The sequence below is a fragment of the Camponotus floridanus genome, unplaced genomic scaffold, assembly GCF_003227725.1.
Source record: "Camponotus floridanus strain SB8 unplaced genomic scaffold, Cflo_v7.5 scaffold156, whole genome shotgun sequence".
In the NCBI taxonomy this organism is placed as follows: Eukaryota; Metazoa; Arthropoda; class Insecta; order Hymenoptera; family Formicidae; genus Camponotus; species Camponotus floridanus.
In genome coordinates, this window is record NW_020229277.1 from 330724 (window position 1) to 342844 (window position 12121).

At 39.1% G+C, this 12121-nt stretch overlaps 1 protein-coding gene across 4 annotated transcripts in view; it reads left to right on the forward strand.

Annotated features, from left to right (window-relative positions):
* Positions 1-12121, forward strand: part of LOC105249744 (Down syndrome cell adhesion molecule-like protein Dscam2) — a 161438-nt gene that overhangs the window by 132780 nt on the left and 16537 nt on the right. For all 4 annotated transcript variants that reach the window (XM_025406816.1, XM_025406817.1, XM_025406818.1 and 1 more), the window contains 2 exons: positions 1074-1235; positions 6798-7136. In XM_025406816.1, coding sequence (XP_025262601.1) covers positions 1074-1235; positions 6798-7136 — 501 coding nt within the window. The remainder of the gene's footprint in view (positions 1-1073; positions 1236-6797; positions 7137-12121) is intronic.

Below are 12121 nucleotides of genomic sequence, written 5' to 3' on the forward strand. Positions count from 1 at the left end.
TCCTTCTCGTCGTGATGAACTCGACTTCGAGAAAGTTTCAAACGATCGTTGCGCCAACTTTCCACCCCAACTTTCCTCGACGTCGCGACGACGACCGCGAGCGACCATCCACGGCCATTTGGTCCATTAAGCGTTATAAGCGCGGTGCTTTTTAAGGATCTGCGGAAGATATCCGGCGAAAGGGTTTATCCATGTTTTAAAGATTGTCCTTTTGTTTTTATAATTAACGCTTTATTTTATGTTCACGTGAGTGTAATGCGCGCATTTAATTTTTTTATCGCATATTATTTTTGTCTTGCAAATGTCCCGTGTGTGTGGACATGTGTTATACGATAAATGTCCTGTGAAAAAAACCTTGTATTCTACAAAAACACATTTGATATTTCCATAACGAGTATGATTTTATATTTCATATATTTGTTCGTACAGCTTATTGCGCCTTCTATATTATATTTAAATATGATTGCACACATACGTTGCAAAACATTGCATAATACTATTCGTATGTTTAGCTACTTTCTCTCGTGAAATATATATCGCATTTACTAAAGTGACTTGAGTTCGATAACAATTTCAAAGTCGGTCGCTCCTTTGCTATGAAAGCATATTGAACACTCGACTGCATCGCCGTAACGTCGCCAACGCGGTGCGAACTCAGTGGAAAACCGCATTTCCACAATGCTACGGTCGCGCGGATTGCGTGACGAGCAAGTGCATAATTTAAACTCAAATATTGCACCTTCGTGAACCGCGATTTTCCACTTTCGATTAAAGCTCGAACTCGTGCCGATGAAGGAGAATATTTCGTGATTATACTTGATGATAAAAGAATAGAAATCTGGCCAATTAGAATGTACAAAATAGTAATTCAACGTATTATTTATTTTATATTATTTTTTATTTTATTATTTATTTTATTTTATTATTTTATATTTATTAGATATTATTTATTTAAAAAATGCAATATTAATTTACAAATTATTATACGAATTCAACTTTCTCATAAATATGCGCCCTTTCCCTTTTTTTTATTCTAATGGAATTGTTATACATAAAATGCTTTCCTTTCGCAGATGGTCAAATACTGCCAACCAGTCGTCGTCAGGATGTGTCAGCGAACGGCACATTGGTGCTGCACCGGGTTGACAGCAGTACCGATCGCGGTTCATACACGTGCACTGCGAAGAACAAGCAAGGTGGCTCCGATTCGCAAACCATTCACATCGAAGTCAAAGGTAAAGTTCACTTTCATTATCCTTTATTTCATTTTTTCTCCGTTTTTTTTAACGGATATCTTTTTATTTTTTTATGGTTATCTTGTCCGGTTAAATTGGAACAACAGTGTCCCGCAAGCGAGGTTCTTGTTCAACAATAACGGTGATCCGCTTTATCGGGGTTTCTCGCGGTTCCCTCGAGGTCGCCCGCAAAGTCGACCGTCTAGTAATCGCGACGAAGTGTTTTCATGATAAAGTCGATTTATCGGAAGAAGTCGCGCAGTACGCCGTGTCGTTTGCGGATTTGCCGTGCTCTGTTAAACGCGAAAATCGCGAAACTTCGAATCTTTTGTTAACTGCTTGCTGATCAAATCGAATTTTAAACGATTCTAAAGAAGGAATAGAATAATAATAATTTAAAAAATTTTAAAAAGGAATAAAATAATAACGAAGATGTAATAAAACAATATAGTAGAGCATCCCACACTAGATGTGCTTTTAATAATGCATTTCGTGATAATTCAGAAACTTTTTTTCAGTGAAAATGTCGCATCATCGTAATTTCCAAGTTATAAACGATTGAAAAAAAAGGATTTTTCGCAAATTAAACTTTATAGAGTTAAAAGATTAAAAACAACATTCTTGAATTAATTTTAGACGAAGTTTACTTTAATAGAATTTTAATTTAAAACTTAATTAAGGATATATGATAACAAAAATTGAAAACTTGCAAAAAAATGATAATTTCCTCGATATTTTTATCGAGGAAAAATTCTTCAAATTAACTACAGAATCTCTTATCAAAAGAATATCCTCTTTTGTTGGTTTTAGAATATCCTCTCTATTATATATAAAATACACACTATTATATAAAAATTATATGTCATTCAAGACACGAGTTATAACGCGAGCTTGAATACAGCAAGTGGTCGATAAAAAAAAAATTCGAGCGCATATATCAAGGAAATGTCCGATTCGTCTTTCTTGGTGGAAGAATTTTAAATTGATAGCCGTGCGCGTAGGATTGCGCGAACATTTTATCGAATCGTGAATTTTTATCTCGCGTATTGAAGCACGACAATTTTCCTCTCGATATGCGTCACACCGCGGAGAGAATGGTCGTAGAAAAATTTGTAGCGCTTCTCTCGCATATAATATATAGTACGCATACAGTGTATAATATAGAAAAAAGATAAAGAGAGAGAGGAAAAGAACTACGAGTACACATTTTATTTCTTGAGATCGAACGACGGAGACTCCTCTATCTTGTACATATGACAGTACGTATGTATGTGTGTGCGACGAACTTTCTATGATTTAAAAAGAAATCCCAGCCGCTTCATTTCTGCCGCAAAAGGCTGCCCTACGCTTGGTCGTAAGACTTCTTTTTCGCGTAACGGGATATTTCGTAAGATAAATTATTTCGCAAAAACTTCTGTACTTTATTCTCAATGTACAGGTGTGGATTTACTGCCATTCTGGTACATTAATAATGAATATATACAAGGAGCATTTTAAAACATTCCTACACATATATATTAATTTTTCAACTGATTATTAAATGTGCAATTTATTATTATTTTAGTAAATTTAGGGACCCTGTTGTACCATTAATTAAATTACATAAAATAATCCTTAAGTATTTTCTAATGATAGTATTTAGCACAGTTTTTAAGGGAATAGATACAACTTTAATAATATTATATCTTGAACACTGCTCTTGGATTAACGACAATTTCAGATGATCATGATTTTTGTGCCGCTATCATGTCGAGCAAAGCATGCAGGTAGGATATATAAAATGTGTTCGCAACGGTTACCGAGAAAATTAGATCCCGCAATCTTGAAACTCTTCATGTACTTCCAACCCAAATTTTTTGAGTCGAGAGGATATTGGATCGTAAAAGTCAAGTATATATGGAGAGAGAGAGGGAGAGAGAAGAAGAAAATTGTATATCGAATATTCTGTTAAACTACTATATAGAGTTTTTTAGTTTAAAAAAATATCAAATACATAAGTTTTGCATTATTTTCCACAAGATTTTTTGAGGTAAAATAATTTTAAAACACTAAAAATTAAATTAAATTAAAGGCACCGGAAAAATCAACGCTATTCTTGGAGATAATCTAGTGCATTCCCTCTAACAATTAATATATATATATATATATATATATATATATATATATATATATATATGAATAATTATTTCCGTTCAATTTGTCATGTTTAAAAAACGCTCTCCACAACCCTGTTTTCTCTCGACTCGATTCCTTCCGGCAACGAGGCGATGAGGACGACGACGACGATGCACGCCGTCGCGACGTGAAATAAATTCGTGCTTCTTGTAATTTGCAGTACCACCTAAAATCGATCCGTTTAGTTTTCCCGTCAATATCCAGTCGGGCTGGCGGGTGCACGTGACCTGCGCGGTCAGCGAGGGTGACTCGCCTCTGAAGATCACCTGGCTGAAGGACGGCAAGCCGTTGAAACCGCGGGAAGCCCAAACGCATCAGATCGGCGAGTTCGATCTCGCGTTGAGGATACAGAGCGCGTCGCCCGCGCATGACGGCAACTATACTTGCGTGGCGAGCAATGACGCCGCCAAGACATCTCACACAGCATCCCTCCTGGTCCATGGTACGCAGCGGTCGCAGCCTAATCCGGCAGATGCCGGAAACCCTCCCCCCTCGATGCCTCGTTTCTCTCTAGCTCTCTCTCTCTCTCTCTCCCTCTCCCGCTCTCAAAAAAAAAAAGCTCCGAGAATCATTTCAGATTGAATTTCTTTTTTTTTTTACTCATCTCGCCCGAAAAACGAAGATTTTTTTCCCCTCGTTATATGTGTGTGGTTTTCATTTCTAACGTGGAATAATATCTCGCTATATTTCGGAGGGATTGGGTGGTATTATTTTAAATCTTGTCACTCTCCGCAAAATCTCGAATTCTGAGGTTCTCGCGTCGAGAGAATTTTTCGAACCAATCTCCATATTCGAGTAGCACGGCCATTTTTATTTCCTTGACTCGCGCGATTTTGTGATTCCGCTAAAAGCTCTCTTGCAATCGTACTTGGCGATTACGCGCGTTTCCATCGCGCCGCGACGAGTACCGGCGAGAACGGGAGAGAAATGAAGGGCCAAAAAAAGTACGAGTATGGTCGCTATTAATCGACGCGCGCGACTCTCAAGCCGCCCACTTCAGCGCGAATCTCGTGGTCAAAGCAAAAGATCAATCCACGGATGGAATAATAACCGTCGATATAGGGATAAAAAGTTTGATATTCTCTCGCAAACTTCCGACATTCAAATGATCTGATCTTTTTTTCGCCGTCCGTGTAAAAACCAGATTCGATCGAGCGTGATTTAAAAGGGAAGACTGAAAAAAATTCTCGACGAAGATTACGCGGTCGAGAATTTCTTTCGCGATTATATATCAAACCTCGTTTCGGCTTTCATTATAAAAAGAGCGCTCCAAATGGAGGAGAGATATTTATCACTCAAAAACTAAAGAGTACAGAAGGGACGAGTTGTACACGTTCGTAACCGTCGATGCGCGATACGTATTATGCAATTCCTGTGTAAGGACATCCACCCCTCCTCCCCAGGGGGAATCTCCTCCCCATCGAGGCTGGCGTGTGTATTAAAAGCGTCTGTTCTTTCAATGAGCGAATCGCTGCGAGCGAAACGGAGCTCTCGTCAACGATGAGCGAACGAATCGCCCAAGGGCGATTTCCGCATTTCGTCGACGAGCAAAGAACAAACAGGGAGATATCTCCCCTTTGTGCGCGTCCTTTACGTACGTATTTATTTATTCCGTGTCTCCTCGTGTACGCGCGAAATAAAAGTACGAATAGTAATCCGTGCTGTCAGAAATTAGTTTCTCTTTGGGGGGGAAGGATTCTATTTATCTTTGCCGCTATCGCGAATTACGTGAATATTGACATATAGAAACGAGGTACAACGCTTGCCTTCCCCTGTATCTTTAAAGATATTTTTTAATCCCGAAAAATTGCGATTTTTTTGGGGCTGGAGGTAAAAAGAAATTCCTAATCTAAAGTCGCGCGGATTAACGTCACGCGCTCGCTATCGATAACGCTGGGGGGGGGGGGGAGATGCCAATTAAGGCACCGTCGAAATTATCTTCGCCGGGAATTCGCGCCCTACTTGCTCCGAAACTATGCGACACAAATTTATCAACGCAATGTGTCTCCCGCAAGAGCTTCTTTATTGCCTCACCCGAGAACCCATCCACTCTGCTTCCCTCCCCCATTCTCCCCCCCCTCGCTTTTGTATGTGTATACGAACGTTTATACGTGCGACGGACCTCTTTGGGCATTACTCACGTTACGTTGCTATCTAGTTGCCTCCACCCACGCGCGCGTGGTTTCTCAATTATTCTCAAACAACCGTCGCGTTCTGTTCTAATACCCCCGGGGTTCTGGCGTTCCCCAGCTTGTATCCAGTGTATACATCGGTATCGCACAAGGTGCACAACGAGGCAAGTTATTATTGTTCCGCAGCATTACGCTCGTCTCGCGATGAGCGTATTCCCATCGAAAAGTCGACGACCGGGAACGAGGAGGGAGATCTCTCTCCCTCGCCCTCGCCCTCTCGCTTCTGCTTGATTGTTTTCGTCGCTGCAGATATTTTGCGAAATACTCACAACGAGCGTCGAAACACTCGAGGGACGTTTGTTCTCCGCAAACGTCGGAAACGTACAGTTCGCGATGCTATCGCGGGGCCATAAACCCTTTCATCGTCGGTGAAGCGGGAAGATATTCTTGACTCGCGTAGATGGCTTTTAATGAAACGGTAATGATAAATAATAGCTACTTAGTAATTTGAAAATTTCCGTGCGTTAAATGATTGAGGAGGAAATGTGAAACGTGCATTTATTATTTAATATCGACGTTAATGGAACGACATTTCTCTCGCTGCGTCAATTTTAATTTTGTCTACTTTTAATTCAACATTATCTCTCTGTTTGTTTCAGTACAGACACACTCTTACGCGATCACACGACAATTATGACACAGCGTATTGCGTTGGGACGCAGATAAATTGAATTGCTCTTTCTCCCTTTCAAGGCTAATTGATCAACGTGAATCTCATAATGTTTCTCATTTTTCCATCCATTCTAGCGAGACGAAAAGTATGTCTGGGAATCTGTGCGTTGGAAGTTTGCCTTCAAAGACTCCTTTCAGACCTCGGCCATGGATCCGTCGTTGTAAACCGATCCGCGAAACTCGTCGGTCAAACTATTAACTCAACAATTTTGTCCACGTTTCTCCGGACTAATCTCTCGGTATCTCGGTGAAGGACGCTGGATAAGTTTCGTCCTCCGGGATGACGTTGGATCAGGATCCGTCTATTTATTTCTCGCGATTCCGACCCGCGATACACGCCAAACTCAAAAAAGGTCCACGAGAGGAACGTCCAGAGTGGAAGAAGGCGCGTTTGATCAGCAGCGGAGAAGGCCGACCTTCAAGACGTCAAGACGAACTCTACAACAAGTCTACGCACGTGTACACGCACACCATACCATTTACACTCACAGTCACCATGTTTTCTCTCTCTTTTTTTGTGCAGTTCCGCCCACCATAGCTCCCTTTAGCTTTAAGAAGAACCTGTCGGAAGGCCTGCGGGCCCAGGTGACCTGCATGGTCGAGAAGGGCGATCCGCCGTTCACGATCATCTGGTCGAAGGACGGCGAGCCGATTTCCACCCTCGGCACGGCGGCTGCCGTCGCCGTAAACGATCCCCGACACCACTCGCAGACACCCCCTGGACTGCGCGTAACCAACATTGACGGTCATTCCAGCGCCATAGTTATCGAGCGCGTCACCGCCGCTCATACCGGCAACTATACTTGCCTTGCGCGCAATTCGGTGGCCGAGGTCCTATGGACGGCCGAGTTGATCGTTCATGGTAAAGTAAAGAGAGCTCTACCGCACTAGCTGTGCCGCACCGCGAAAAACGCACCGAGTCTGTGTGTTTTTCTTTTCTCTCTCGCACATCACTGTCTTGCACCTGGCAGCGCACTATTGTATTCGCGATGGTGTAGCGGCGGCGAGTGGACGATTTCGGAGGGTGAAGATTGCGATCCGAGAGTCTTTCCAGTCTTTGCTTAAAGACGGAAAGATAATAAAAGACAAATGTACGTATGTATATATGGTTCACATTAATATGTAAATATTTAAAATTTAAGATATTCTCAAAGATATTTAAAATTTAAGATATATATTCTCATACAGATGTTTTTAATATAATTATATAATTTAAAGTTATGAATTTTCAAGAGAAATGTCAAGAGATAAAATGTTTATTTGATTTTAAGTTAATCTTAAAAAATATTATTAAAAATGTAAAAAATAAGATTCTTATTTAAAAAATTTATCTTGCTATTTTCACTCAAAACAAGATCACTTTACGTTACTCTAAATAACTCTTCATGAAAGCATTTTTTTCCAAACTTGCATTTTTAAAATATTTATCTATCAAAATAAAGAAAAATAATCTGCACATGTCTTCCTGCATATTTCTCATTATGATAATATTTCTAACGTAAAACTTTATAAACTTCATTTTGCGGTATCTAAGCATAATTGTTATTAATTGTCAATCTTTAGTCTTACTGTGGAAGAGAGGATGCGCGATAAATTATTAATTATAAATTCAAATAAATTATGATGATAGTGTGAAATCAAATTCCCCGATGATCAGGTCACTGGGGACCTTGCGATATTACAAATTCGCGATTTAAAACGCCGAGTCACCCTCCGATTCCACCCGCGGTCGCCGTATCGTCGTCACGTAAGCGCAGCCGCAGCCGCAGCAGCAGCAGCCACCGCAGCCGTCTGTCAAAAAGTAGCATGATGCGGGTCCCGAGTCACACTAGGGCTGCGCGCTCGGATTTTGCAGGAACGGGTATCCGGATATCGACGAAGAATATCGACTGCGTTCGCGCGCGCTCGAAATTCGAACGCCACGGGACTAGCTTTGTGTGGGTGGAAGTAATATCCGTCCCCTCGTGAATTATGACATATATGCCGTTAAAACGGGACCACCATACGCGTACATGTATTGTTAACGCTGATATTGATAGCAGAAATCCCCCGCTGATTTCTCTATCGATTGCGCTTTGCCAGTTATTTGCGACATGATAAGTCCGCGGTGTAATTAAGATCGTAGAATGTCCCAAGAGGAAATGCGAGAGATGTAACAAGTGTCTGATTTTAAAGTTTAAATCACTCTTAAAAGACATGTTAAATCGATACTCGTGAGTATCCTCTTTTCCGATATTGATCATTTTCAACGCTATCCACTACTTCATATCGATAAAAAAAACTTACATTTGATAATTCAAATATTAAATATATACTAGAGTTAGTATCAAAGTAATTATATATAGTGCGTACTTTATGGCATTATAAAATAAATTAAATCAATAATTATTATTTTTTAATTATGATTTAATTTTGTCAATGATATCTTATTTGTCGTAGTTTCAATTTTTCTCAATATCTAATTTTCTCTATCTTTTCTGCATATTAGCAATCATAGAACTATATATAAAGTTCTTTGAATATTTTCAGCATCTGACAGATCTAACTCGTGGGACATTCTAGATAGCATTATTTTATACAGTTCAGTATTGCGTTTGAAAGTTTTCAGAATTGGGGTTACATCACTAACACACGCGACTTTTTTTCATCTCGTATAGATATATCAGTTATTCCTTGAGATAAGAGATGAATTTTTCACAAAAGAATTGAAACCGAAATGACTTTTCTACGCGAAATGTTTGTTCGTTAAAAAAAAAACGGGAGAGAGTCGCACGCGGAATTTTTCTGAAAACGCTAGCGAATATTCACGAGATACGCGAGAGGACAGTTCGCTATTCCGGATAAACGGCATTGTCCGGATAAACGCAGCTCTAGAGTCTTTTCCGAGACGATACGCGCGAAATGATGTAGCAGCAGCAGCAGCAGCAGCAGCAGCAGTCGCCCAGCCAGCAACCCGTCGCACCAACGCACTTGAGCACAGCATAATATAACGTTGTTTCACCCCCTCACGCGGTCTTTCACCGCACATATATCGTATTTTCTCTCTAGATATGTATCCAACACCTCGCGCACCGTGTTCCAACTCGCACCTCTCTCTACCCCTTTATCGCGATAATTAAGTACTGCGATCGCACACTCCCTCGCATAAATTTCGCGAGTGTCAAATGCAAACGCGGTACCCAACCCTTTGGTCGCTTACGAAAGAGCGTTGGCGAAAAATATAATATATCTTCCTTCCAATGTTTTTTTTTACGTCGAATAATAATTTAAAAAAAAGTCTTATTAATTTACGCCTCAAGCATATTGATTAACAGCATGTTGGGAACCGCTAAATCATTGCTGAAAGAAAGGTACAATTAAATGTGTAAAAAAAAAAGATAATACAAATATATAAATAGAATTTCGACCGATATGAGATCCACGCGTTTATCATATTCAACACGATCGCAGTAACCTAGAATGAAAAATGTACTGCATGCGAGGGCCAATACGCAGGCACTCTTGACAAAATTCGATTTTGCGCACATATATATACATATATATAGCACCATATATCGTCGTATGTGTAAGTCACAGCGAATTAGACGAGCCAGCAGCAGCAGCAGCAGCAACAGCAGCAATCTCGTAGTTCAATTTTAGAGCACCGAGTCACGTTCATTTCATCATAGCACACGCATATCTGCACTGACACGTTTTTCACAAGTTATTTTTCTCTTATTTGATCTTTGGCGTCTCTAATCCCTTGGCACACCGATCTCACCGATGCAACGCCCGCTCCTCTTACCATCTTCTTTCCTTTCTCTCCACGTCAACGAAAATTCGCCACCTACCTATCCAGCCCACCGAGACGAATCGGTCCCGTTTGATCCGCACGTTTGTCGAAAGAATTGGTTTCTGATGCGAAATCGTTAAAGCAATGAGGGGCAGGAGGGAATTGAGGGATGTTACATTTTTATTGGATCGAGATCGATTGCCATTAGTTTAGATATCAAAGTCAAAATATTCAAATTAACAAGAAGGCACGTTGATTGCTTTCCAGAGGAGAGACAGAGAAAACTATTGAAAATGTAATTTTATGTTAAAAATACCTAGTGTCTCTCTAGACTGTCGCTTTATCGACTAAAGTAAATTGTGATGATAGTTTTGCGCAAATATATATTTTTACTATCGTCATGATTTTTTACTGATTTTATTGTACAACATCACGTACAGATTATCGTCTAAATGATCGAAATTATCGAAACAGAAAATTACAAATTTTTCGCGTAACGCAATTCTCACGATATAATACCCCTCATCCTCTCAACCCTTCAATTATTAATTACAATCGGACGAATAATTTGCTTGCGAGCGCATAAATATGCGCCACATTATGTAAATGAGCTTGCATTTATATATATATATATATATATATATATATATATATATATAAATTTTGGTGCATAAACGTTCGGTTCAGATGGGATGCGTATTTCGTACACTTTATATGTGTATTTGTACGCAATAATTGATCGTGCACATTCATATACGCTCTATTGGATTTGCACAGCACCGATTTATCGTATCACTTGTATCGCTCTGTTCTCTGTGGTTATCGCGGTGTTAATCATCGATATTATTTTATGATTTGTTCTCGATGGAAAAATCTTTTATCCAGCGCGCACGTTTGGCACACGTTTTTTTCTCCCTTTCTATTTTCCGAACCTATCTTTCTCTCTGTTTCTCTTCCATCTGTTCTCTTTCCCGTCCCGATATGTGCAAGAGAAAGAACGAAAAAGGGAGAGAAGGACAAAAGGAGGCAAATAGTGGACAATCCATAATTTTTATCAGCAAAAGTTTCATGCCGTTTATCCACAATCCCAAGAGGACACTGCAGCTCTCTCTCTCTCTCTCTCTCTCTCTCTCTCTCTCTCTCTCTTTCTCTCTCTCTCTTATGCGCATTTTCAAATCCTATTTCTCTTTACTTTCGTGGCAGCTAAAGTAGGAAGTTACAGTAGGCCAATCCTCTCCCCAGGAACTTTTTGCTCTTGCCTCGGCACAATAAGCTTAAAGCAAAGAAATGTCGCGCGACGATATTCGGAAGTCTCCATTCTCGGCGAATTCTATATCTTAGCAAATTGCGATATAGCATCGCGATTGAGAGTCGAACAGTCGTTAACAGTCGTTAATATAATTAGTTCTTCCTTCAAATTAATTGTTTTATACTTGGGTGCATATATGTGTACGTACAAGATGAGTTATCAGATTTTTCTGTCATCTCGAATAAATTCTAAGATGTTTTATAGAAAAAGTTTGCGAAAATATTTTCAGATAAAGTTTGATCCACACAGTTTTGTTTCAGATGGAGACGCTTGGAAGATTTCAAAATTATTTTTGTTTTCTTTAAACTAAATCGATATGTTTTCTCGATTTTTCTTAATATTTTGCATACAAAACATTAATGCAGAATCATAAAAAATACTTAAGTGAAATAATGAATTCTTCACAAAATATTATCTTTTGACATAAAATATTTTAAAATAATTAAACATCTTACATAAATTTTATTGATAATTTTTTGATAATTCTTAATAATTTTATATACAACACAAAAAGAAAGAGAATCAATTTATGTAAGAAAACAAATATATGATTTTGTTTAAAAAAAACAAATATGATTTTGAAATCCCGAAAAGGAAATCTACTTATGCTTCTATTTGAAGTAAAACTGTATTGATCACAGAATATTCTTCTCGAAGTAGAGAATAGAAACATTATTCGATAAAGCACATTTTAATATTTAATATTTATTAGAAGTGACAAGATTTCATTACATGTATATAATTTTTAATACTTAAACGAAATTTA